This window comes from Trachurus japonicus, chromosome 17 (assembly GCF_045865225.1).
Source record: "Trachurus japonicus isolate A0001 chromosome 17, Traja_1.0".
NCBI classification, from domain to species: Eukaryota; Metazoa; Chordata; class Actinopteri; order Carangiformes; family Carangidae; genus Trachurus; species Trachurus japonicus.
In genome coordinates, this window is record NC_140923.1 from 5,393,037 (window position 1) to 5,421,015 (window position 27,979).

At 43.4% G+C, this 27,979-nt stretch overlaps 1 protein-coding gene across 1 annotated transcript in view; it reads left to right on the forward strand.

Annotated features, from left to right (window-relative positions):
* The window catches only part of LOC146969851 (unconventional myosin-X-like), a 99,810-nt gene that overhangs the window by 37,149 nt on the left and 34,682 nt on the right, over positions 1-27,979 (forward strand). Inside the window, exon 2 of the mRNA XM_085804560.1 lies at positions 15,491-15,589. Coding sequence (XP_085660686.1) covers positions 15,491-15,589 — 99 coding nt within the window. The remainder of the gene's footprint in view (positions 1-15,490; positions 15,590-27,979) is intronic.

Sequence of the window (27,979 nt, forward strand, 5' to 3'; positions counted from 1 at the left end):
TAAAATTCTCTGTTTTTTTCACTGTCTCGCCTCCAGAGCTTCAGTGTGTCGTGTCTAAACAAAACCTTCTCCCTGAATCAAATCATGAGAAGTTGTTTAGGCTTTTGTCACATGGAGGATTGTGTGCAGAAGGAAGCGTCTGACTGTGAAGCAGGACTTTTAAAAAGGTCAGGGTCTGAGTCTGAACACATCCGCCCGACTGTGTTTGTGTGTAAACATGAACGTTCGTGCAACGGCTCCATAAACACCCTGTAAACTGAGCCTCATCCAGACAGAGACCAAAACCCTGAGTCGGTCTGTTCAGCAGCTCCTCGCTGCCTCTGATTGGCTGCTGTGGACTGGTCCATGTGTGTGTTTTATGAGCCGCTGCTCTGCATGTTCATGTGACAGCAATTAGTCACCGATCATCCACAATAGAGCATGTGTGTGTGTGTGTGTTGTTGTATTTCTGAGAGATAACCACAGTCCTTCATTCTCATCATCATCATCAGTCGGCCCAGAACCAGCCAACCACTGACCTCCTTTCTGCTCCAACACAATGAGTCAGTGTTCATCCTCCTTTCACAGTTTGATAGGTGTAATGTTTCTGAGGCCTCAATCAAAGTAAAATGCATCTTTAAACTATAACATTTGGTGGGAAGTTTTGCTCCACAATGGATTCACATCATGTTTTAATAAAGAGAGAGTAGGAGAGAGAGAAAAAAAATCACCTTTGGAAACACTGGAAACTGAAAAGAAGCCTGAATATTCAGAGGGAGACGTCTCTGGGCCGGATGTGGCAGCAGAACTCCAGCCGCACACATGGTTTCATTTAACCCCGAACAAGCCGACAGCCGTGTTTCACATCGGGTTCTGCATCAGAAAAGGCTGGAATTCAGCTTCTCTGGGTCTCACTTACAAGTGGACTGGGTGTGATTAAGGCCGTGATTGGGCCGCGTCGTTCTGCTGCCACATCAAGCGGAGGAAACTCCTATACCGTCGCTGTGTGAAATCTGTCTCCTCTCGCTGCCCGTTCAACGCTTCATTTCACCTCCTCCACGTCGCCGTGGAGCGTTTTCTCCAAGATAACACAGTGTTTGTTTGTTTGGTTGAAAGTCTCTGATGGTTTTTTGGTTTTTATCATCAGCTCAGATGAGAAGAACTGCAAGTCTTTACTAGATCATTTAAACATGGGGCGATAATGATGGTTACACTGCAAAAACTCAAACTCTTTCCAAGAATATTTGTCTTATTTTTTGTCAAAATGTCTCATTTCTAGTCAAAACTAATCCCTTTCCACTTAAAATAAGACTCATCACCTAAAAATTAACTTGTTTTGAGATAATTTTCACTTTCACAATAAGTAGAAAAATCTGCCAGTGAAAGCGAGTTTTTTTTATGCTTGTAATACGAAAGAAAAACTTGCTCCACTATCAGAAAATATGCTTGAAAGAAGTAAAAAGTGTCTAAAAACAAGCTCATTTTTAATGTGATGAGTCTTATTTTGAGTATAATTTGATTTGTTTTGACTAGAAATGAAATTTTGACTAGAAATAAGACAAATATTCTTGGTAAGATTTTGAGTTTTTGCAGTGTAAACACTGAAGCATAGACAGTAGAAGGCTTCTGTTCTCACACGACTAAAAATAGTTCATTTTAAAACAGGGGTATTCAATTAAAATTCATTGAGGTCCAGTTACTAAACTTTCATCCAAGTGAAAGGTCCGAACCTTATAAAGTCCAAATGGTGTCTTATAAGCTATAGCCTACCCCTATGTCATTTAAATAAAATCAACGAAGTGCATTTTCATATCTATTGTCAATTTTCAACACAGGAAACATTTAACATAATGCACTTGTATAGTAAACAACTAGCTTTAAAAAAATTTTTTTTTTTTTTACCATGAATAAAAGTAGCCCCCAGGCAAATTAATTTAAGGCCTGTATTTCAATTAAAGAGAACAAGAAAGAATAAATAAGGGGTTTTCGCTGTTTGTTTTTTTGGTGCTTTTTTTTTTTCTTTCTTTTTTTGAGGCCAAGGTGTCAAAAGCATCTTGATAGCTGCACTATCATTGTATTGTTCCCCTCCATTAAATATGGAGGGAGGCTGAAAATCACAGGATATGTCTGTTCTGTTCTGGTGATACAAGTCAGTAGTCCTGAAATAGGTGTTTCTCTTCTATAACACAAATTCTACATCTCTGAAGCGACGTCTTCCCGCATATACGGGCTTCCTGCTCCTTCCAAACGGGGCAGAGCTCCGCGTGAAAAAGTTTACAGACCGAGGGAGAACCGGGGGTCAACACAACACCGGCGGAGAAGCAGGAAACAAGCACGTCGCACTGAATACGCACCGCTACGGCGTCGCTCTCGGTTGTGAGCGCATATTAAAATAATGGGCTTGTGCGCGCAACAAGAGACCCATCTGAACGGCCCCCACGCACGCACGCACACACACACACGCGCGCACGTGCTTAACCAAGGCGGCGGCGGCGGCCACAAACGCCCAGCGGCTCGCCTTTGACTTCAGCATCAACTTTTTTTAATTTTGGAGCAAGACAGGCTGTCATCACTCCGTCTCCTTTCTCTTTCCCTCTCGGACGCACTGGCCGCGCAGGGTAAACAAACGATCTGATTGGCTCAATTGAGTGAAGCTGCCGTATTGACCTATAGCTGAGCCCGCTGTCCCGTCGGAAAAAAATGCTCCAGGAAAATGTTAACTTATTAGAGATTGGTCTCGGGTCCGGATCGAACCATCACTCGGTCCGGGTCCGGACCGAGGTCCGCCATTTGGTGATGCCTGTTTTAAAAAAACAGGTGAAGACCAAATATTTGTTCACTGATGCGGCATCTGATGGATTTTACACTTTAAAGGTGATAACTGAATGATAATTAGTTGTTAATACACTGATAGCTTTGACAATGTGATTATTAAAGGGATAGTTCAACATTTTGGCAAATTGGCCCATTGCCATATCGTTACCTTTAATTGTCGGTGCAAGCTATTTTTAGAACGGCGGAGCAGAGCCGTGAGCTTCTCAGAGCTACGCTACGGAGGCTCATGGGATTTCTTGGTTTCCCTCATCAAACTCATCAAATACACAATCCAACAACTCCACAACGCTCTGGTGGACAAATTGTGACCTGCACATTCACCACGCTATGAGATAATAACACAACGTTACCAGACAGGGTTGTTTTAGAGGTAAATACAGAGACTGCTTGCTGAAAAACTGTCCCTGAAGGCAACGCGTATCAGCTGTTTTGCCTCCGTAGCGTAGCTCTGAGCAGCTCACGGCTCTGCTCCACCGTTCTAAAAATAGCTTGCACCGACAATTAAAGGTAACAAACCTACTGCTATGACTATAGCGATTATGGGCCAATTTGCCAAAATGTTGAACTATCCCTTTAACTGATGTTTGGTAGCACATGAATATAATTGTTCTAAATGAATCCTGATTTGACCAATAAAAAAAGCTTTGTAGCATAGTCACATCATGCTTATACTTTTCCCAACAAATGCTGTATTGTTATTTGAAAAAAATATATATATATAGGCCTATAAAAACTCTGATGGTGTAAATCCTTTTAAGTTTGTCAGTACTGATGTTTTTATGTTAAAGTGCAGTTTGACTCTACAGAACATAGACGGACCTTTTCTAAACACACACACACACACATAATTTAATCCCCCATGACTATTTGGTACGTGCTGTTTCTGCACACTGTCCGTCTGCAGCGCTGCCAGGGATTTCTAACAAACCCCTGTAACCCACCACCTCCACTCATTCAGATTAGAGTTTGGAAAAACCTTGACATACAGTACAAACATGACATGTCATGTATCATGAGCTCCGTTCGCTGTGTGGAGCAGAGTAATACGAGGCAGTGCTCTGCAGAGAGCGGCGCGGTGGTTTAGAGGTACATAACGTCTAATTAAGGGGTATTAAAGTCTGGAAATTCAATAAGGAGGCTGAAGTGAAGGCAGCAGTTACTATGACGGATGATGTGTGTTCGCTACAGTCTTGGACGTCATGAGAGGTTCCTAGATTCTACTTCCAAGAAAGTAGACACCAATCAATATTTGACCTAAAGTGCAAAACTAGAACTGGAAAAGAAATGTGGCTACATCCGGCTCAAAGATACTCTCCTTAACTCTGTTTGACAATCTACATGTAAGTGTTTGGTTTCTAAAGATAAGAATGAAAGAGAGACTGTTGGAGAAACATTAAAGCAACTTCCACTTCAAAGGAAACCGTCAGCATAATGAGAACAGACTGGATATGGAAACAAAAGTGATATTCTTAGCCATGCTACAAATAGTAGCGTTAGCAGCACTAGTAGGTATGAATGATGAAACATCTAGAGTCAGATGTTTGAGACGCAGGTGATCAAACAAGAACCAGGTGTTGTATAAACCCTATGATCCTCTACTGTCAGTAGCTAAATGCTAACAGGCTGCAAGTGAATGTTTCCAATATAGTCCTAGCACATCAAAGTTGGAGTATTTTCGCATCGTGCTAACATCCTATGTTATATGTCGCGTAACATTTGCGTTGGAAATCAGAGCTCAGAATGACGTCATGTCCGAGTTGAGCTCTTTCCAGGTGAAAAAAAAAACATGGAAGTTGGAAAGTTGGACGATTAATAGCCACAAAACTAATATACAATGAACCATGCTTGTTAATGTTTAGGTTTCAAAGTTATAACGTTTTAAATCAATCAATCAACTTTATATAGCACATTACAGTGCTGTAGGCCTACATTGAAACATAGCTAAATAAATGTAAAAGTTAAGTTAAAAGCATAAAAACACAAGCATAAACAACAACAAAAATGGTGCACAAGCTTACAACATAAAGCTAATGGGCTGTTAGCCGTTAGCAAAATTATTTTGATATCAACAATCTAGGTGGTTTTATACAAGCGGGAAAATTTCCAGGGATTTTTTTGCTACTGTTCTCGTGAGTATAGCAGCCATCTTGAATTCTTGCGTCAGTGTTGGTATTCGTGCGACTTCAGGGGAAAATCCCAACTTCCAAGTGTTTGGAAAAGCACCATTAGCCTGTGGGTGTTAGCCTATGAGATGTACGGATACTGATGTTTAAAGAGTTAGCCTACGTGCTAATATTTCTGCTAGCAAACGTGACTTAGCCTGGTCTGATTTTGAGAATTAAACACAAATATGTCCTGTTTTTAAGGTAGAAATACTGTTGCAGGTGTGTGTGTGTGTGTGTGTGTGTGTTGTTGGACGCAGCCTCCGGACATGAAGCTACAGATTTATTATAGCGTTGGCGGAATTGACGTAGCCTAAATCACTTAGCTGTTAGCTTGGACAGCTCCACAGATGATGTGTAGAGAAATCCGATGCTTAGCTGTAAATCAACACCTACGCCTGAGTGTGTGCAGCACAGACACACACACACACACACACACACACACACACTGAGCCCATGTGTCAGGATAAACACAGCTGTAGTGTTGTCCATGTGCTGCCCACTCACAATCCTGCACTATCATTAGCAAATGTGCACTGCACTTGTGCACATTCTTGTTTGTGTCTTTACGTGTGTGTGGTCTGAAACGGTGTCAGTTGTGTGTGTTTGTGTAGCCTATTTGAGTGTGTGAGCAGCAGTCATGCTTGTTTTGCTTTGTGAGTTTATTTCATGTGTTTTGAATGTCTGTCTGTTTGTGTAGTGTTCAGTGTGTCTGTCAACACAATGTTGAGTGTGAGACCTGGTGAAATGTGTGCGTCTGTTTTCTATAGATAAATGAGTTTGCGCTGATGTCTGTGTGTGTGTGTCAGTGTGGTGTGTTTGTGCACTTGAGTTTAATGATTGTTCTTGTGTGTTTGTTTTGTTGTGCGTGTGTGTGTGTGAGGCTTTCCCAGACCTTTCCAAACATCAGAACTTATCAGTTCCCACAATCCCCTGCTTCTCTGTGTGTGCGTCCAGTCATTCAAAATCTAAATAACCTTTTGCCGCTCGGCTCGTGCTGATTGGTCGTCCACGTCGGCCCCGTGTGTGCGAGCCGATTGGTCGATTTGCCACATGCTGCCAAAGAAAGCCTCAAGGTCAATTTGCACTCCCACACTGCAAAAACTCAAAATCTTTCCAAGAATATTTGTCTTATTTCTTGTCAAAATGTCTAATTTCTAGTCAAAACTAATCTCTTTACACTTAAAATAAGACTCATCACCTAAAAATTAACTTGTTTTTAGATCATTTTCAGTTGTTTCAAACACATTTTCACTTGAAATAAGTAGAAAAATCTACCAGTGAAAGCAAGTTTTTGTGCTTGTAATAAGGAAGAAAAACTTACCCCACTATCAGATTATTTTAAGTGAAAATATGCTTGAAAGAAGTAAAAAGTGTCTAAAAACAAGCTGCTTTTTAATGTGACGAGTCTTATTTTAAGTAGAATGAGATTTTTTTTTGACTAGAAATGACATTTTGACTTAAAATAAGACAAATGTTCTTTGGTAAGATATTTGAGTTTTTGCAGTGCAGACTTCTCCCGGCTGCGTTTCCCAGACAGACAGCCGTATCTCTGTGAACGCCGCCGCTGTGTGCATCGTTCCTATTGTGTTGTCACTCACCGTCATCACAGGGGAGCACGCTGAATACTTTCACTTTTTTTTCCTCTCACTGTTTCTTTCTTTCTTTCTTTCTTTCTTTTCCCCCCTCAAGACTCAAATTCTTCTGCTGTCTAACAATCGGCTGTGAGATTTGTCCTGCAGCAGCTGAGAAATGTGAACAGCTAAGTCTCTCTCTCGCCTGCAGCCATAAATTTCCTCTGAGCGGTGAAAAAAAAGAGAGGGGAAATGTTTCAGACTGCGTTCAAAAAAGAGAAACACACAGGCTTCAATCACCAGTCAGGCACCGGTGCAGTGAGACGTTCACACACTTTAACCTGGGTCGTAAAACGCAGTTCCCCTTCGACGTTAACCATTTACCCGTCAGATTAATTCATCATGTCCTTATCTCCTGAAGGCAAAACAAAACTAAACAAGACAAAGGCCGTGTGCTGACCGTTGGTGTGTGACTCCAACAATGGAGGAACAACACCCCCCCCCTCCTCCTCCAGGTGATAAAGGCGTCTGTGTTTGTCGTCTGGGCAAAGTATCACAGAGCCAGTGAAACGACCTCAGCAGCACGTTTGAATTTTTGAAATCACATGACGAGTCTTGAAGAGGACACCTGCACCCAGACAGTCAGGATTAAAAACAAACCTGTGCACCGGCCGTTAAACCTCAGAGACACATGAACTGTGTGATGTCCCGTCCACCACTGAAAGCTGCTTCACTCTTTCTTTTACCTGTGTTAATAATTCAGCTGCCTGTTGCTCTGCAGGTGAAAGGAGGCGACTGAGAACAAGCTGGATGAAAATACAGCAGCATCAAATCAGTTTATTTACATTAAAGGGGACATATTATGGAAATATCACTTTTTGAAGGTTCCTTATATTTAGCCGTTTGTCTTGCCTTCCGGCCCCAAAATGTGGTTTTATGAGCTGTTGCCTCAGTTGTCTGACAATGATGTAGCTAGTTTTCAAATATGCATAATACCACCCTACCTGGTACCAGTAGAAGGGGCGTGGCCTGACATACAATGGCTCATTTGCATTTAAAGGGACAGGCACTGAAACCAGCCGTTCTGAACAGGGCTGTTTAGAGAGGATGAAAAGAGCTGTGATGTTTGATCCTTGGGGGATTTTGACCAAAGCATGTCACAGACATGTCTTTAAGACACCTGGGAACTATTTTAATTTGTGGAAAAGGGACATGATATGTCTCCTTTAAAGTGGGCTTGTGACATTTGACAGTATAAATCGGATTCTGAATCAGAAAAAAAAAGAAAAAAGTTTGAATCCCAAACTTCCAGGAATTGTTTGTGCACTTCCAGTAAAAGAAAAAACCAGCAGCAGTTCATCCAGTCACACGGTGCCGTGTACAGTGTCAACAGAGTGTGTACAGAGTGTGTACAGTGTGTGTACAGAGTACACACGAAACAACCTGTGGCCTCGTTCAAATGAGAGGAATTTGAGGGAGACATGATGGAAACTCTGTTTTTGTTCTGTTCTGTGTAAATAAGATGTCGTTGTCAAACCTGATGCCTTCACTGTCTTCCACATGGCCAGAGACAGAGTTGTTTTAGAGGTAAATTCATGCAAAACCGCTGATGCGTGTTGCATTCAGGGACAGTTTTTCATCAAGCAGTCTACTATTTACCTCTACAACAACTCTGTCTGGTAACGTTGTGTTATTATCTCATAGCGTGGTGAATGTGCAGGTCACAACTTGTCCACCAGAGCATTTTGGAGTTGTTGGATTGTGTATTTGATGAGTTTGATGAGGGAAACCAAGAAATCCCATAATGAGCCTCCGTAGCGTAGCTCTGAGCAGCTCACGGCTCTGCTCCGCCGTTCTAAAAATAGCTTGCACCGACAATTAAAGGTAACGAACCTACTGCTATGACTATAGGGATTATGGCAATGGGCCAATTTGCCAAAATGTTGAACTATCCCTTTAAGGAACAGAATCAGGTTTAGGAAAAGATGTGGACTTTTGTTGTCATAGTTAGAGTATTCTCCTCCATCTTTCCTTTGCCCCTGTCTGAACGGCCACAGCTGCCAGATGTGTTAAAGTTCAGTTACAACAATTTAGACTATAGGTTAAGTTAACTCTATTGTATTCAAAGGGGAGTTGACATAGAAACAGAAGGACGACGTAGTGAAGAATTCCCTCAGACGGAGCTGCAGCTGCTGATGATGATGAGCTGCACAACTGCTGCTGCACAACATGGAGGTCAGATTCCTTCACAGCAAACAACCTGACGCTCTCCAGCTCAGAGATGATGATGATGATGATGATGTCAGAGCAACATCTGTATGACAGGAGCTTCCAGCTGTTCACCTGGACCTGCTGGATGTTACACTGTTGTGTAGTCACAGTGTAAAGAGAGAAGGGGAGGTGGGGTGGGGGGGGTTGGTGGTCCTCATCCTCACAGTGTTTCCCATTGAGGCGGTGACAGAGGCAGCGGCTGTGCTCCGACACAACGCTCCGTTTGTCCCGGCGGAGGAAGTGGAATCTCTGAGACCAGACAGCTGCTCATTCCCGACCCCGGCGGCGTCCCAACGCTCGCTGCTGCTGCTCCCACAGACCCCGGTTCCTCCGCCCGGCACCCCGCGCCCCGCGGAGAGACAGAGGGAGAGAGCAGCAGCCACACATGTCGAGGTGACGGAGGGAAAATCCACGCAGCAGACGGGTCACCGCCTCGGAGGAGGGTCGGAGTGGGGGGGTGGGAAGTGTTGTGGTTCAGGCTGCGAGGACGAGTCAGGACGGAGATAAAGGCCAGAGAGCAAGACATAGTCCAGTCATTTTATGAAAAAAGGTTGAACAAATTGCAACAGAAGCAACTCAGTAATTTTCATGGAGATATCTAAAGGTTAAAAATTTGACCCTATTCACGTGAGAAAAATAATTAATAGGTGTATGAATGGGCTATATTTGGGTCTTTTTCTAAACTTTCCCCTAATGGGATTCTTCTGGGCTTTTTTCCCCTCAGTCAGGACATGTTGAGGATACAAAATCAGTTGAGTTTGCTTCTGTTGCAATTTGTTCAACGTTGACCCCTTTTTTGGCCTAAAATTACTGGACTAACAGGCACAAGTCCAACTCCTATGAGGAATAAACTTATTATAAAGGAGAAAGTTCTCCCGTGTTACAACAGTCTGACCTTCCTGTGTGTCGTCCTCTGGTCTAGCTGGAGTGGGGGGGGGTCGGGGGTCTGAACTGGTGCAACAGCTGGGCCTTGATCCACGGCTCCCAGTCCAGACTGTTTAACGTCGGCCCTGCTCATGTGTTGACATTAGCCCGGCTCTGGGGGCCCCGAGGCCTTTCATGTCACTGCTGCACTATAGAAAAAAAATCCTGTTTTTCAAATTTTTCCAGCTTCAATCAGAAGCCGGGGGTTTCTGGGATGTGAACGCTGAAGTTGATGAAGCTCAGAGATGTTAGAGCAGGAATGTCAAAGTCATTCCAGTTCAGCCACATACAGCACAATCTGATGCCAAGTGGGTCAGACCAGTGAAATAACAGCTTAATAACCTATAAATAATGAGAACCCTTTTCCCTTGGATGTTTACATTTAAAGGGACAACGAGGAGTTTTGGAAAAGCAAAGTGTTTTCACACTACATTTATGAGCCTCCGCGCACCGTGAAATTCTTTGACCGGCGCAAGACAGACTCATGTTTTCATTCATCAAGAATTAAAGTCAGAGGTTCAAAGACGATCACATACCGTCGTAGTTCCCACCATAAACGGAGATTCTGCGGCGCTATTCTCATGAGCGTCTGTGAAACCGAAAGTAAAGAAACGCTGGTCGGCTCGCCCAGCATTTCCACCCCCACTAATAATAACAAAATAACGATAGAGACAAAACGATATATTTATTGAAAATGGGCCCATTAACAGGTGTGGGTAACGTAGATTCATCCACATTAATATGAGACTTTTTTATTGTCGCAGAATTTTTCCTTCTGCCGCTGGAGAAACTCCTCGTTGTCCCTTTAATTCACTATCCTTTTGAAAAACATCATGAACAATCTGAAATTTCCCATAACAATCTGTACAACTTCAACAATATTATACCTCTGTCTGTCCTCTAGCTAATTTTCACACTTTGCATGTATCAGTATGTGACATCTGGATCATGTGTTAGACTGAAGAACTCATTAATAACTCAGGAAGTGAGAGCAGGATCTTCAGATGAGCTGACAACCTGGACCGTCATGTCCTCCTAACACTGCATGGAGACTTTCTCCGTCTTCTTCTCCTGTGCTTTAGTTCAGTGTGTTGGACTGAGTGCAACACCATGATGCTTTCAAGGCGCCCCCATGGTCTGGGAAAAGTGCCTCTATTAGGAGTTGTGGTTTTCATCCATTAGCGGAGACGTGAACCTGGGGAAGAACAAACCAGAGCTTTGATGTTGAGGGTTGAGGCGATCGCTGCTGATGAATGAGGGAGAGGAGGGGAGAGGGAGGAGGGGCTTTCTGGCTCAGATTCCCGGTGTAGAAATGGGCCAGTAGCTCTGTGTGTGTGTGTGTGTGTGTGTGTGTGTGTGTGTGTGTGAAGTGCAGAGGGAGGGGCGTGTCGGGGCGGGGAGAGGGAGTGGATGAAGGAGGGGAGGAGGGAGCCACAATAAGACAGTGTGCCACCGTCTGATGCTCCTTTCTCTCCGCTCAGCAGAGGGGGGGGCGAGCGGCACACGCTACCCACAAAGACCATGTGGATGTGTGTGTGTGTGTGTGTGTGTTTCTGTTTGTATGCATGTGTGTGCAGCCTTGAAAGTGTGCCTCTGTTTGGGGGGGGTTCCCATCTCTTTCTTTTCTTTCTGGCTGCAGCTCAGATTCCTCAACAGCACTCGCCTTTTTATTAGCAAAAATAAAATATTCTTTCATAAATCTGTATTTCACTGAAGTGGAATCACACCCGCATACAAATGAAAGCTTTCTGGTACCTTAGAATGAGTTGTTACAAGTCGTTACAAATACATAAGTGGGCGACGCACCGAACCGAAGCGGCCATGTTGCAGCGTGACCGTAGGTAACCATGGAAACTCAGCGGAGCTGTGGGCTCGGCCTGTTAAAACTGTCTCCACTGTGTAGTGTGAGGAAGGACGGGGGCACTGATGTTGCATTCAGGTGCAGTCAGGCAGACGGCCGTCGGCCAACCAACCGGATGTCATTTTACTCCACCAGAGAAAGACGGTAAAACAATACAACATCACCATGACAACATATTGTCACGCCTGTATTGTTTTGCCTCGTGCTGGCGGACCACTTGTTTATCCTGTTACATGCAGCGTCTGTTGTCTGTCTGACTTCTGCCCAATTTCACGTGAATGCAACATCAAGAATACGTTCAGATATGCAACCACACTGCTAGATGGGGGGAATTCCTACGTATTATATCTTTAATGCAGCATCAAAGAGCCAGACATCAACATCAGAGTGTGTGTGTGTCGGAAATGACGGAAATCAAACATTTTCCGTTATAGGGACTATTTTGAGAGGTGGATGTGTCGCAGCAGGACAAACGTGTGTGTGACCGAGTCAAAACAATACTTCAGTGTGGATCACTGATGAGTTTTTAATAGTCTGTGGAAACAGTGGAGCTCCATTAGTAGAACTGAGAGACGGAGTCAGACTTTGAGTGTTTCTGGTCTTTTAATACGATCTACTGATGTTTAGAAACATCTGGACTCTGGAGTGTGTTCAGGTCTGTTATTAACTGATTCAATCACAGCAGAGAAGTGGTTTAACTCCTGTTGTCCTCCTGGGTCAAGGAAGGCAGAAAGGATGAATGGAAGGAAGGAAGGAAGGACGAAGGGAAAGAAGGGAGGAAAGAAGGAAGGGGAAAAGGAAGGAAGGAAGGGAAAGTGGATTGTGGAAGAAGGAAGGCAAAAAAGGAAGGAAAGAAAGATGGAGGGAGGGAACAGATTCACTTAAGGAAGGAAGAAGGGAAAAATTAAGGAAAGATGGAGGTCAATTGGGTCAAAAGAAAAGGAAGAAGAAGTAAGGACGAAGGGAAGGAAGGAAGGAAGGAAGGAAGGAAGGAAGGAAGGAAGGAAGGAAGGAAGGAAGGAAGGGAGGGAGGAAGGACAAAGGGAAAGATGGGATGAAAGAAGGAAGGGGAAAAGGAAGGAATGAAGGGAAAAGGGATTGTGGAAAGAAGGAAGGAAAGAAAGATGGAGGGATGGAACAGATTCACTCAAGGAAGGAGGAAGGGAAAAAGGAAGGAAAGAAAGATGGAGGGAGGGAACAGATCAGGTCAATTGGATGAAAGGAGGAAGGGAGAAGAAGTAAGGACGAAAGGAAGGAAGGAATGAAAGAAGGAAGGAAGGGATAAAGGAAGGAGGAAGGGAACAGATTGGGTCAATTTGACCCAGAAGGACAACAGGAGGGTCAAAAAGAGACATTCAGGTTTTGTTGTAGTTTGTTTAACTTCATCTATCAGACACAAAACACTGGCTGAAGTCAGGATTTACCTGTGACTGTAAACCTCAGAGATGTAGGACATTTAGAGACGTCCAGTTATCACTGACAGTAAAGAAAGAGACCTGTGAATATTTCAGTTAAAACATGATGTGTCCTGAGATCTTTGCTCCACATCGTCCTGTTTCCTCCAACTCTGACTTGCAAAACGCAGAAAAACCTGAAAAGAAAAGTTGAACAACTTTTGCACATCACCTCTGAGTTCCCACAACCTTTTGAATCCTGGTGGTTTTTTCCCCCCTAGAGACGACGGCCGGGGGTTTAGATCAACACTCTGCTCCTCTGTGATTCACTGCTGACTCTAACTCTGACTCTGTGTGTGTTTTACTCCACTATATTCATGCACTAGTTTTTTTGTTTCCTTTTTACCCCAGCCAGGTGCCCCCCCCCTCCTGGGCCAGACAGCCCGGTCAGAGTGAGGGCTTCTGGGTCAAAGGTTGTGCATGTGCAAGAGAGAGACACAGAGAGTTTGTGGGGGGGGTGAGAGGGGGGAGGGGCGTCCGGTCGATGCGTCTCATAAAAAGTGCAGCGTTTGTTTTTCCCATTAGCATTAGCCGGTCACGCTAATGAGCAGCAGCACATGTGGCTACGCGATTAAGAGGGAATCCACTTCAAGGCCCCTCGATGGAGGAGGGGGGGGGGGTCTCTGTAGAGTCTGGTGCTGCTGGTATCATGGGGGAAAAAAAAAAAAACACTTTTCTAAATGTTCAGCCTTTATTATTCTTCTGTGGTCACATCCAGAGCCAAAAACAGCGAAGAGGCTCTGAGAGAAGAATCCAAACGAACAGTTAAGACTCCGACTGAATTCTCCAAATTCTCTGCAAACACGACGGAGCAGGGAAACTGCTGATTATATATCCAGGTGTTGGTGGGAGGGGGGGAAGAGGGGGGGGCGGAGAAACTGTAGCAACTAGGAGCTGTAAAGACCGAGTTTGACGGTGTTTTGAGTTTAAAAAAAGAAAAAAGAAAAGAAAACGAAAAGCATGAATAAACACAGGTTGCAGGCTGCAGGTAGAAACCAGTGAAACTCCACACCACAGACACCTGACACCGCAGAAAGGTCGATGCCTTGGTAACACCACGGCAACACCATATGGAGATTAATATGTCTCCTCATCAGAGCTTGTGCCATTAGCAAAAGAGCTAAATATAGCATCACATGACCTGAAAAGCAAGATTACAGAGTAATGACATAAATAAATGAAGAAGGCCCAGACTGCAGCTCAACTCTCTGAAAACGTTTCTTTTTTTTTTTTTTTAAAGTATATTTTTCGGCTTTTTGCCTTTATTTGATAGTGATGACAGTAGAGATAGACAGGAAATGGGGAGGCAGAGAGAGGGGGAATGACACGCAGGAAAGGTCTGCCCGACGCGGGATTCGAACCGGGGACGCCTGCGGCGAGGACTGCAGCCTCTACATGGGGCGGCCGCTCTACCCACTGCGCCACGCACCGCCCCCTGAAAATGTTTCTTCACTAATTCTGTCAAAAAAAAGTGAAGCTGAAGAGAGGAGGAGGCTGACTGTTTTCTAAAGTGATCCAATAAAAAAATAGAGCAGATTTCAGAATAAAACACTCAGAGAAACCAAATCCTGCAAAGTTGGTGGGTCCAGGTGGTGAGGGGGCGGGGCTTTGTTGTGACATCACAAAGTGACAGGAAGTCCTGACGGCTGGTTTTAAGGCTCAGTTTCTGAATACAGGCTGTGTGCATTTCTCTGTGGACTGAGGCTTTGATACTTTCACAGTATTAATATAGAACCTAGAGCTGCTTATAATCACACTACACATGGACATCTACCTTTATACTGTATGGAGCTTTAACACAAACATCTACCTTTATACTGTATGGAGCTTTAATACAAACATCTACCTTTATACTGTATGGAGCTTTAACACAAACATCTACCTTTATACTGTATGGAGCTTTAATACAAACATCTACCTTTATACTGTATGGAGCTTTAATACAAACATCTACCTTTATACTGTATGGAGCTTTAACACAAACATCTACCTTTATACTGTATGGAGCTTTAATACAAACATCTACCTTTATACTGTATGGAGCTTTGACACAAACATCTACCTTTATACTGTATGGAGCTTTAACACAAACCTCTACCTTTATACCGTTGTCGTAAACTCTGTGGAGCTGCAGGTTGAGCTGTGACTTCCTGACGTTTATTTTCTGTTTTGTTTGATTCGGTTTGATTGGGTGATTATGTGAACTGTCCACTGTGCAGCTGTGTTTTTTTTTTACGGTGCGGTCCAATAAATCATGCTCCTGTGTAAAAGGAGAGAAAACACTGACATCACCACATGAGTATGAGACGGCACATGAAGGTTTTTCTGGGTCACATACATTTTATTTTCCATACGTCATCATCAGTGTGTATTTAAGCGCTTCAGTCCTTTTTAACTAAACTTCCTCTCTCTCCATCTCTCTGTCTCCAGGGCGACCGGGTGTGGCTACGGGAGGATGAGCAGTATCTTCCCAGCACCGTGTCCTCCTGCTCTGGAGGAGTTGTCGTCTTTGCCACAGACTACGGCCAGGTGAGCAGCTGGAAAATAAACATGCAAAAAGTCTGAAATATTAAACATCGATGCATCAGAGGGAGTTTAGAAACACATAGGCCGATCCCCTCCCTCCCCAGACTTTCTCCAAAAACCCCTCCTCTGCTCTGACGCTGACAGATTATGTTCTTTCTTTTTTTCTCTGTAAACCTCCAAGAGAGCAAAGGCTTACAGAGGTCTCCTCATAATTTAGGATCAGCTCACGATGGGGCCAATCCCATAATCCCCATATGGTTCTCTATTATCTCTTTGATCCACGTGTTGTCAAAACAGCAGAAACAGAGGAGGTGAAGGACGCCGAGGTCACGGGGGGGTGAAGAGGGGGAGAGAGGGTCTGATCATTAAGAATGAACATGAATCAGCGTGTCAGGAAGGTTTCCTGTGTGAGGTGTTAAACTCACAGTGGGAAGGGTGTTTGTTTTGATGCTTTTGCTTTGACTCTAAACATTAAAGTGCAAAGTGAGAAGGAAAGTGACAGATTTATGATGAATGTGTCTTCACCCACCGACAGTTTATGACTCCTTTAACGCCCTGTAAAGAGAAGTCAGAGTTGGTTTAGAGGCGTTGGACATCACAGCTCTTCCTCTCACACCTGAGGACACTGACAGCCCGTCCACACAGATACAGGGTTCAGTGAATCCTTATAAGTTTTTTCTCTAGATGTATACAGTTAGTAGTAGTAGTAACAACCTACACATAGATGTAACAGGCGGCCATATTGCATTGGTCGACTTCTCTGACTCTGGCTGCAGTAGATGGTGAGCCAGGCGTCTTGTGTCCGTATTTAGCTCTTACTTTAACTACACTGAAAAAACTCAAAATCTTACTGAGAATTTGTCTTATTTCTAGTCAAAACAAATCTCATTATACTTAAAATAAGACTCAACACATTAAAAGCAGCTTGTTTTTAGACACTTTTTACTTCTTTCAAGCATATTTTCACTTAAAATAATCTGATAGTGGAGCAAGTTTTTCTTTCTTACTACAAGCACAAAAAAACTTGCTTTCACTGGCAGATTCTTCTACTTATTTCAAGTGAAAATTTGTTTGAAACGAGTGAAAATGATCTAAAAGCAAGTAAATTTTTAGGTGATTAGTCTTATTTTAAGTGGAAAGAGATTAGTTTTGAATAGAAATTAGACATTTTTGACAAGAAATAAGACAAATATTCTTGGAAAGATTTTGAGTTTTGTAGGCTTTTTGCATAATTTTACCGTATTCTTAATTTTAAGTATGCAGTATCATAACTGCATCTCTGAGGTTCATAACAAACCAAACTGTTTGAAAATCGGTGAAGAACTTAGCAAGTTCTGGTTATTGTAGTAAAACATGCACCATGGACTTAATGCTCTGAGGGAGCGAGCGGACAGAGCCAAGATGGCCGCCACGTGGCGAATCTCGTCCGTGTTGTCGCTCCAACGGCCCGCCCACGGGCCCCCGGGGGGGTTTTAAACAGGGAGGTGTCATAGAGGATGTCACCAGTCACTTGAAATAGTCATGCCACATATCGTTGGAAAGCTAAAACTCTTGTGATTAAAGATATGCCGACCATTCCTAAATATAATCATCACAGCAACACTCGAATCAGACTATAAACATGCTAACAAAGTTCGTAAAAAGCCGATATAACTCACGATTTGTGTCAGGGCAGGCTCAGGATCACAGGGTTTCCCCACAAACTTGGTGTCGTTACATTCAGAAAAGTCCAGTAAATCCAATCCAGTAAAGTATTTAGTCCAAAACACACGGTTGTACCGGTAGATAGCCTCATCCCGCTGCTGCATCTTATGAAATTACGCATTGTATATCCAGTAAATCCGTTTATTTCTCCTCATAAGTCCGGCGTTTACATGAAAACAATGTTTATTTCACTTCACAAAATGGCGCTGCACTCTGAGCTTTCGATTGACAGCTCACTCGACCAATCACAAGCTCCTTGTCCCCGGCTGCCGCCTGCAATAGCGAATGAGTGGCTGTGTCTCATGAGGAACATCCCCTCCGACAGCGCTGAATGGCTTCAGCCAATAGGAACCGATCCCGATGGCAACTGATGCATTGAATAGCCAATGAAATTCCGAAAAAAAACGATGTGCTGCATTCACGGTCCCTGGGAAAAGGCAGCACTGCCATCTTCATGCGTAACTTTGCAAAAGCTGCACTTTGGCGCATGTATTGTTTCTCAATGGCAACTTTAGGAAAACGCCTAGATATACACTTAGAAAAACATGTGTAAAATACAAATTTTTAGCAGGATTGTTATCAAATTTGAACTGGGGCCAGGTAAGGCTTCATGCTGTGGTCCCATTGTGTTTTCCAGCTAAAATTCTCAGCTACACTCATCTTCAGGCATCTGATTGCAACAAAAAAATTCAGGCGAGAATAAAAACATTCTAATTCAGTGTGTTCCAACTTAGATTACTCAATGATAATAGCACTTATAGTGATTATTTCAGTTTGGGGAAAAACTTCAGAGTGTTACCTTTCAAAAGAGACCAAGCCCATCCATATTCTCCAAACAGTTCAAGAACAGCATTCAATTTACTTTGGGTACGCCTTGGATAGGCGAATATTACAGAATTTATAGGAGTAAAAAGGGGTTAAATTATCATCGATCGTCATATTTGCTCTGTTTCTGGTGTTTCCTCCACACAGGCAGGAGGATGTAGGCTACGACAACGTTTTGAGTTGTGAGATATTTTCTAGAAACGATGCCGTGTTTACAGGAAACTTTTTCAAAAACGAAAAGAAAAAGTTTGTTTTGGGTGAAGCTCCGTTTCCTCAGAGTTTATGAATGAAAATCAAACTTGCTCATGTTTGGACACAAGTGAAGAGTTCACTGTTTAGAGAAAATCTGTGAAGCTCCAGAAGAACTTGAAGATCAGTGATTGATCAACACAGCATCAAGTCCTGAAGTGAAAGGAGAAGTTACAGCTTTTTCAAAATAAAAGTCTCTTTAATCTGAAGCAGCAGCAGCAGGAACCAGTATCTCTGCCTTTAGTCTTTAGTTCAGTTCAGTCCGACTCACTCGACCGGTGTGTGTGTGTGTGTGTGTGTGTGTGTGTGTGTGTGTGTGTGTGTGTGTGTGTGTGTGACTTCCTGTGGGCAGCGGAGGGTCACTTCGAGGACGCTGTGTAAATGTGAGCGCTGAAGGATTGAGGCTCATGTTGAGCCGGAGTATTGTCCTGGAGGTTTTAGAGGAAGATTAAGACGTTCTTATCTCCAGGCTGCTACACACGGACTGACTGACTGACTGACTGACCGACTCACTGAATGACTGGTCGAGGAGCTAATGACACAACACAAGGTGGAGGGGTGTTGGTGTTGCTGTTTGTAGCTCAAGTGATGATGGTGTCTTTTTTCTTTTTGTTTCTTTCTTCGATTTCTTTTAGGAGCTGTAACACAAACATCTACCTTTATACTGTATGGAGCTTTAACACAAACATCTACCTTTATACTGTATGGAGCTTTAACACAAACATCTACCTTTATACTGTATGGAGCTTTAACACAAACATCTACCTTTATACTGTATGGAGCTTTAACACAAACATCTACCTTTATACTGTATGGAGCTTTAACACAAACATCTACCTTTATACTGTATGGAGCTTTAATACAAACATCTACCTTTATACTGTATGGAGCTTTAACACAAACATCTACCTTTATACTGTATGGAGCTTTAACACAAACATCTACCTTTATACTGTATGGAGCTTTAATACAAACATCTACCTTTATACTGTATGGAGCTTTAACACAAACATCTACCTTTATACTGTATGGAGCTTTAACACAAACATCTACCTTTATACTGTATGGAGCTTTAATACATACTATATTTCTTTCTTCAATTTCTTTTAGTCTCTTCTCTTCTCTTCTCTTCTCTTCTCTTCTCTTCTCTTCTCTTCTCTTCTCTTCTCTTCTCTTCTCTTCTCTTCTCTTCTCTTCTCTTCTCTTCTCTTCTCCTTGTCTTTCTCTAATCACTGAATAATTTACATCCTCTCCTTTTGGTTTCTTTTTTTCTCCTCTTTATTTCATTTTCTTTTTGACTCACAGCTTTTGTCTCGTCCTCTTGTTTCTTCACTTTTTGACAGTGCCTTTCCTCCTCTCCTCTCCTCTCCTCTCCTCTCCTCTCCTCTCCTCTCCTCTCCTCTCCTCTCCTCTTTCATCCTTTCTCCTCTTCTCTCCTCTTTCCTCCTTTCTCCTCTCCTCCTGTTTCCTCTCCTCTCCCCACCTCTATCCACTCATCTCCTCTCCTCTTTCCTCCTCCTCCCTCTCCTTCTTCTCTGCTCCTCCTCTCCTCTCCCCTCCTCCTTCCTCTCCTCTTCTCTCCTCTTTCCTCCCCCTTCTTCCTCTGCTCCCTTCTTTCCTCCTCTTCTCCTCTCCTCTTTCCTCCTTTCTCCTCTCCTCTTTCCTCCTTCTTCCTCCTCCTCTCCTCTCCTCTTCTTCCTCCTCCTACTCCTTTCCTCTCCTCCTCTCATCTCCCCTTTCCTTCTTCCTCTCCTCTTCTCTCCTCTTTCCTCCCCCTTCTTCCTCTGCTCCCCTCTTTCCTCCTTCCCTCCTCTCCTCTCCTCTCCTCTCCTCTCCTCTCCTCCTTCTTCCTCTCCTCCTCCTCTCCTCTCCTCTCCTCTCCTCTCCTCTCCTCCTTCTTCCTCTCCTCCTCCTCTCCTCTCCTCTCCTCTCCTCTCCTCTTTCCTCTCCTCCTCCTGTCCTCTCTCCTTCTTCCTCCTCCTCTTTCCTCCTTCCTCCTCCTCTCCGCTCCGCTCCACAATGAGCTGATTGTCAGTGTGTCAGAAGTCACAGGTTCGATTCCTAAAGTAGGTCATGTACACTGCGCCCCTGAGCAACACACTGAGCTCCAGCTGTTCACCGAGACCCAACTCTTTGTTTTCATCTCAGTCTTTGTTTAATTAGTGTGTGTGTGTGTGTGTGTGTGTATTTGTATAAATGGGTGTGTGTGTGTATGTGTACACGTCTGCCTGCTGCCAGGAGTGTGTGTGTGTGTGTGTGTGTAACTGGAGATGGACGTCACCTGTTCGTCTACAGAGCAGATGTTTCTCTTTATGTCCCGACCAATCAGTGACGCTCTCTACCACAGGCCACACCCACTTCAGAGTGTGTGTGCGTGTGTGTATTATGGTGACCTTTGACCTTTCCTTTATCCTCAGTGGGCTACAGTTCTACTATAGTACGGTCACAGACTTTGATACTGGTCTGGTCGTTCCATGATAACCAATCAGACAACATCCTGTCAAAATAAAAGCCTATCGCCGTTTGTACTTTAGAATCTCTGAACTGAATGAGTCTTTGCACAAATATAATAGAGAGAGAGATTATTCTGTGTCTTTATTCTTCTCTGAGGGTCTCGGGGTTCGTCTCATCTCACTCAGGTTTCAGTGTCTCTGACGGTGGAGACAGATTCGTCCGCCTGAGGACTGACTGCAGGACAATGCAGGCAGGAGATGAATGGTGCTGATTCACATAGCAGCTGCTGCTTTAGATGATGATGATGAAGAAGATGATGGAGGGGGAGATAAAGTGATGCTTGACACGGGCTCGGGTTATCTGTTCAACGAGGGTGGAGAGAGGAGGCTCAGTTTCCCTCTTATGGAGAATGAAGAGTTTCTATTAAAGCTCCATACAGTATAAAGGTAAATGTTTGTATTAAAGCTCCTTCAAAATAAAGGTAGATGTTTGTGTTAAAGCTCCTTCAAAATAAAGGTAGATGTTTGTGTTAAAGCTCCTTCAAAATAAAGGTAGATGTTTGTGTTAAAGCTCCTTCAAAATAAAGGTAGATGTTTGTGTTAAAGCTCCTTCAAAATAAAGGTAGATGTTTGTATTAAAGCTCCTTCAAAATAAAGGTAGATGTTTGTGTTAAAGCTCCTTCAAAATAAAGGTAGATGTTTGTATTAAAGCTCCTTCAAAATAAAGGTAGATGTTTGTGTTAAAGCTCCTTCAAAATAAAGGTAGATGTTTGTGTTAAAGCTCCTTCAAAATAAAGGTAGATGTTTGTGTTAAAGCTCCTTCAAAATAAAGATAGATGTTTGTATTAAAGCTCCATACAGTATAAAGGTAGATGACGTCCATGTGTGGTGCCTTAAAATCAGCCGTTAGGACTTCCTGTGACTTTGTGATGTCACAACTAAGTAGCCAACAAGCCCCGCCCACCTGCAGCAAACATGGAGCTACAACTAAATGTCACAGAAAGTAGAAAGTAACTGAAACTAATGTAAAAACAAGGTGAGATAAGAACATTTTGATGTAAATTTTGGATTTCATACATAAAATTTAACAAAAAAATTGGAAAAATACAGTTGGATCGTTAAAGACCTTCACATGCTGATATAATGACAAATTCATGGCCATGATTAACTGTTAAAAAATATATTAGTGATTAATGTCTAAAATGTAAAACCTCCACCCACAGTAGTCGAACTCTTCCTCAGTTGCTCATTTTAACTTCCCAGGATCAGAATCATCTAATTGCCCTGCCTGACCCTCATTGTGAATTCACTTTTTCCTGATCCCTGTAAGTAAGAACAACAAACTTTATCCCGACTGATCCAGAAACAGCCTGTTGATGAATGGCGAGGGGGGGTACAGTGGTAATTTCCCACCTCCCCCCTGCAGTCGTGTCGACTAATGGCTTTGTTTCCCAGAGATTTACTCCTGTTAGCATCTGTCGCTATAGGCTTAGCGCCCGGGGCCCCACGGCTTTGTCTTTGGAGCTGTGGACGACCCCTCCTCATCTTTACAAAGGAACCAATCAGAAGCCTAATTAGGTCACAGTCCGAGGACGAGGACGACCTGTCCATGAGCAGAGGGAGTTTGTGACGGTAGCTACAGGATATATGGAGGTTTAGGACAATACTGAGCCTCCAGATTTGTGGCAGCAGTTTTGTGTCCGTTGTGCTGCTTCAATAAAACAACCTCCTATTGGACAAAACCAAGTTCAGACCAGAGCTGTAGTCTTGTATCTAATGTGTTGTTGGGCTGTTTAAAGCCCCAGTATGTAACTTATTTGGCTTTTTATTAGCAAAAATCAAATATTTCTTTCATAAATACGTATTTCACTGAAGTGGAATCACACCCGCATACAAATGAAAGCTTTCTGGTACCTTAGAATGAGTTGTTACAAGTCGTTACAAATACATAAGTGGGCGACGCACCGAACCGAGGCGGCCATGTTGCATCGCCATTTTTTACGTCGAGTGGCAGCGTGACCGTAGGTAACCACGGAAACTCAGCGGAGCTGTGGGCTCGGCCTGTTAAAACTGTCACCACTGTGTAGTGTGAGGAAGGACGGAGGCACTGGTGTTGCATTCAGGTGCAGTCAGGCAGACGGCCGTCGGCAAACCGACCGGATGTCATTTTACTCCACCAGAGAAAGATGGTAAAACAATACCACATCACCATGACAACATATTGTCACGCCTGTATTGTTTTGCCTCGTGCTGGCGGACCACTTGTTTACATAGAGGCTTGTTTATCCTGTTACATGCAGCGTCTGTTGTATGTCTGACGTCTGCCCGATTTCACCTGAATGCAACATTGAGAATACGTTCCGATATGCAACCGCACCGCTAGATGGGGGGAATTCCTACACATTATACCTTTAGGGGAAATAAGGGAATTAATTCAACATGTAGTCAAACTAATGACTTATTACCTTTTCTTAGCTTTGAGTTAGAGCTCTGCTTGCTGCTTCTCCAGCTTTGAGTTTCTTTATGCTAACGTGTCTGCTAGCTGTAGCCTCACATGAGCGTGCATGTGTCTCAGTTCAGGGTTTCATCTTTTAAAGGCTGCATGAGAAGACCTGTCGTAACGCAGCAGAGTGACGAGGCCGTTAGATTTCCAGGCCTCCTTCAAGAAAAACGCCCTTTTGCGTCCGGGTCATGAAAGATCCAGGTGGAATAAACAGGTGTTGGTCCAACTTGTCCGAAGTTAGGTTTAATTGTGTAGTAGTGACTTTTTCAAAAGGTGAAATACTGATTCATTTTGGTTCTTTGTCTTTTGCCTTTGTCGTCTTCAGAGGAATCGCTCTGTTAAGTACTGATTCTGGACACAAATCTTTAATCTACAGATATTATCATAGTGTCAGGCCTTTCAAAAATCAAACTATATGGTGAACATCTTTACATATATTCCTCAATGATTATTTAGTATCAGCATATTTGCTAAGGATAACAAGATTAAGTATTTGTCAGGGAAATTATTGGATTAGATCAGTGGTTTCCAAACTTTTGCATGCAAAGGCCCTTGAATGGTGTCAGCTTCCGATTGGGGGCCAGAAAAAAAACACACCTCCTTTGTTCTGTAATTAGTCAGCTCCTCCTCCTCCCGTCCGTGTCTGTTTCTCCAGCTCTGACTCGCTACATGCAAATCTTTAAAAAAAAATTTTTTTTGTTTGAAGAAGAGGTTGAAGCAGGTCCGTGTGCATCAGGAAGACGTTGACAGGTGAGGTCACGCTGCAGGAGAAGCTGTGTTTACAGTAACTAACTGTCCTGTCCCGTACTGTAGCAGGACTTCAGACTGTTGACAGTGAGCTGTGTTGACACTGCTCCGGTCCAACTGGTCCATTCTCTCCCTCAACAGCCTCTAAAACAAACACAGGAGCCGTTAAACCTCCTCCTCCTCCTCCTCTGCTCACCTCAGCTCACTGTTACTCTGCTGCTTGGTTTTCAGCAGTAACAAACCCACCAGAACACATGAACGCAGCTTCTGGAAGATGTTTTCTGTGACGTCCAGTTTCCCCTGAGGCAGGAATGTGAGAAACAAGGCCCAGCGGGATACCGCGGGTCGAGGGACGGGGGGTTGAGTGTGTGTGTATGTGTGTGTTAATGTGTGCATGTAGTTGGGGGTCAGATGTGATTGACTCCTCGGACAGAGCCTGGCTTTCTTCAGGAGAAGTCGCCCCGAGCTGCTCGGTCACAGACCAACCACAGGGTTCAGAGTGTGGTGGTCCAAGTCAAAGTTTTATTCCACAACAGTTAATGAAGGAGCCAGATCAATGGGTCAGAACACATCGTCACCACAAACACACAGAGACAATGTAGAAATAGGAAGAGAAACATGTCTGTCATTCCATTCATTCATGACGAGTCTGACGGACCACACCTGGTTTATGCACCGATCCGATATTAAGATGGGATATCGGCGGTGTGTCAGTAGCAACAAACACAGAGCAACAACGTTTTACAAAGTTATGAAAGCAATGTAGAAGTCAAGCCCTGATGCCTTCACTGTCTTCTACATGGCAACATTTATGGTTATTAAAGGAATATTTCACCCAAAAATGAAATTAAGTCATTATTGACTCACCCTCATGCTGATGAATCCTGGAAACAACGTAACAACAACAACGTGATCGGACTTGCCTAAATGATGTCGTCTTTTTTTTTTTTTTTTTTTTAAGTATATTTTTCGGCTTTTTGCCTTTATTTGATAGTGATGACAGTAGAGATAGACAGGAAATGGGGAGGCAGAGAGGGGGAATGACACGCAGGAAAGGTCTGCCCGACGCGGGATTCGAACCGGGGACGCCTGCGGCGAGGACTGTAGCCTCTACATGGGGCGGCCGCTCTACCCACTGCGCCACGCACCGCCCCCTAAATGATGTCGTCTTGAGTAAACTCTGGACTATCTCCCTTCAGGACACTTGGATTGCAGTGGACGAGCAGTGTGGAGGAATATTAAATGGTTTTTGTGTAGTTTTATGGACGTTTTTGTGTCGGGCCCTATTACTCTCATATAAAGTTTTGGTTGAACTACGAACCGGCCTCCCTGGTCTCCAGATGCACTTTGAGGAATAAAAAACTACTTTAGAGTATTCATCAGCATGAGCAGTCACTAATGACTGAATTTCATTTTTTGGTGAACTATTTATTTAATTCAACTGTGGCATCAGATCAGTGTCAGCTATCAGCCGATACGCTGAGGCCAGATACAAGAAGGTGTGAAGCAGTGAGATGTTTTTTTTCTTCTCCGTCCCTCCGGGAGGGAGGAGGTTGATCCGTCTGTGGAGGAATTTCATTTTCCTCTGCGACGTCCTGCAGAGCGTTGATGATTAGAGATCTGCTCTGAATGAACCTCTCTGCCTCCTCCTTCTCACCGCTCAGCGTCCTGGGGTCTGAGAGGTCGTAGAAGCAGGAAGACGCAGGTCAGATGGTTAAAGAGGCTCCTGGTGACCTCTCTGAAAGGTCACATAGGTTTTTAAAGGGATAGTTCAACATTTTGGCAAATGCCATAATCCCTATAGTCATAGCAGTAGGTTCGTTACCTTTAATTGTCGGTGCAAGCTATTTTTAGAACGGCGGAGCAGAGCCGTGAGCTGCTCAGGGCTATGCTATGGAGGCTAATGGGATTTCTTGGTTTCCCTCATCAAACTCATCAAATACACAATCCAACAACTCCACAACGCTCTGGTGGACAAGTTGTGAGCTGCACATTCACCACGCTATGAGATAATAACACAACGTTACCAGACAGAGTTGTTTTAGAGGGAAATACATGCAAAACCGCTGATGTGCGTTGCCTTCAGGGACAGTTTTTCATCAAGCAGTCTCTGTATTTCCCTCTAAAACAACTCTGTCTGGTAACGTTGTGTTATTATCTCATAGCGTGGTGAATGTGCAGGTCACAACTTGTCCACCAGAGTGTTTTGGAGTTTTGGGATTTTGTATTTGATTAGTTTGATTAAGGAAACCAAGAAATCCCATGAGCCTCCGTAGCGTAGCTCTGAGCAGCTCACGGCTCTGCTCCGCCGTTCTAAAAATAGCTTGCACCGACAATTAAAGGTAACGAACCTACTGCTATGACTATAGGGATTATGGCAATGGGCCAATTTGCCAAAATGTTGAACTATCCCTTTAAATCCCCGACAAAGAGTCAAGGTTTGGAGTATGAATGAATAAGTTGTTGAATGTGGAGATTAGTAAAGTTGAAGATGTGTCTGAAATCGGCAAACTTCATTGATAAGAGATTGATAAGGTCCTCGTGCTCTGAGTATCTGGTGTTTTATGTTTCACTGATAATTTCATTGTGACTTGTGTGAAATGTTTAGACGAACAGTTTGAGCTCCTCATCGCTGACCTTCATCAACTCGATATGACGCCTGTGTCGCTCTCCGTCACATCCAGATGTTTCCAGCTGAGAGGGAGAGCTGAATGTCCACCTTTATCACTGTAAAACTTAAAATCTTTCTGAGAATATTTGTCTCATTTCTTGTCAAAATGTCTCATTTCTAGTCAAAACTAATCTCTTTTCACTTAGAATAAGACTCATCACCTATAAATTAACTTGTTTTTAGATCATTTTCACTTGAAAAATCAGCCAGTGAAAGCAAGTTTTTTGTGCTTGTAATAAGAAAGAAAAACTTGCTCCACTGTCAGATTTTTCTACTAATTCAAGTAAAAAATCTGCTTGAAAGAAGTAAAAAGTGTCTAAAAACAAGCTACTTTTTATATGTGACAAGTCTTATTTTAAGTATAATGAGATTTGTTTTGACTAGAAATGACATTTTGACTAGAAATAAGACAAATATTCTTGGTAAGATTTAGAGTTTTTGCAGTGATCAGGGCTGGTTTAAACCTCCAGCTGTTAGAGGAGCTGGAACATCTGGACCAGGACCTGCAGAAAACATTTAGCAACATTTAGCTCATCTTTGTGTTTTAATTTCTCCTCGGTGACGTAGCAGAGTGTTGAGATAAACTGGCCCTGGACTCTTTATCACCTCACGTCAAAACTGTGAAGACCTTCAGACGCCGGTTCATCTCCTCGGTGTGTGAGGGACGGTGATACCAGGTCCTCAGGTATCTGAACCCTCAGTCTGTTGTTTCCAGACCTCAGGTTTTATTTTACTGAAGCTGGTGCAGCTCATTTGAGAGGGAAATAAACCATCAGCTCTTTTATCTGATGGCTGCACTGAGAGAAGAGCAGACACAGACTGATCACAGAAGATATACAGATTCTCTACTTCTTCTTCTTGTTCTTCTCATCTAAAACCTAAAGAACTGATGGAACTGATGGTGACCTGTCCAGGTGAAGCCCATAGTCCAGCCTCCTGTGGAAGATCATGAAATCAGTCCAGTGATGTAATCATCACCATGGACACCACAGATTTATTTATTTTTATCAGTGTTTTGATCCATTAAAACTGGATCACCCTTCCTGGTTCGTCTCCTCTGTCAGCTCCTGCCTCAGGGCCTTCATCCACACATCATCACCCTCATCATCCTCCTCATCTTGTAACATGAGACACAATCTGTCAGGGAGGATGTTCACCTCACACACACACACACACACACTGAGAGGAGAGGGGGTGTTAACATGTTAGCAGCATTTTAGCACAGTTTCTTCGTCTGGGCC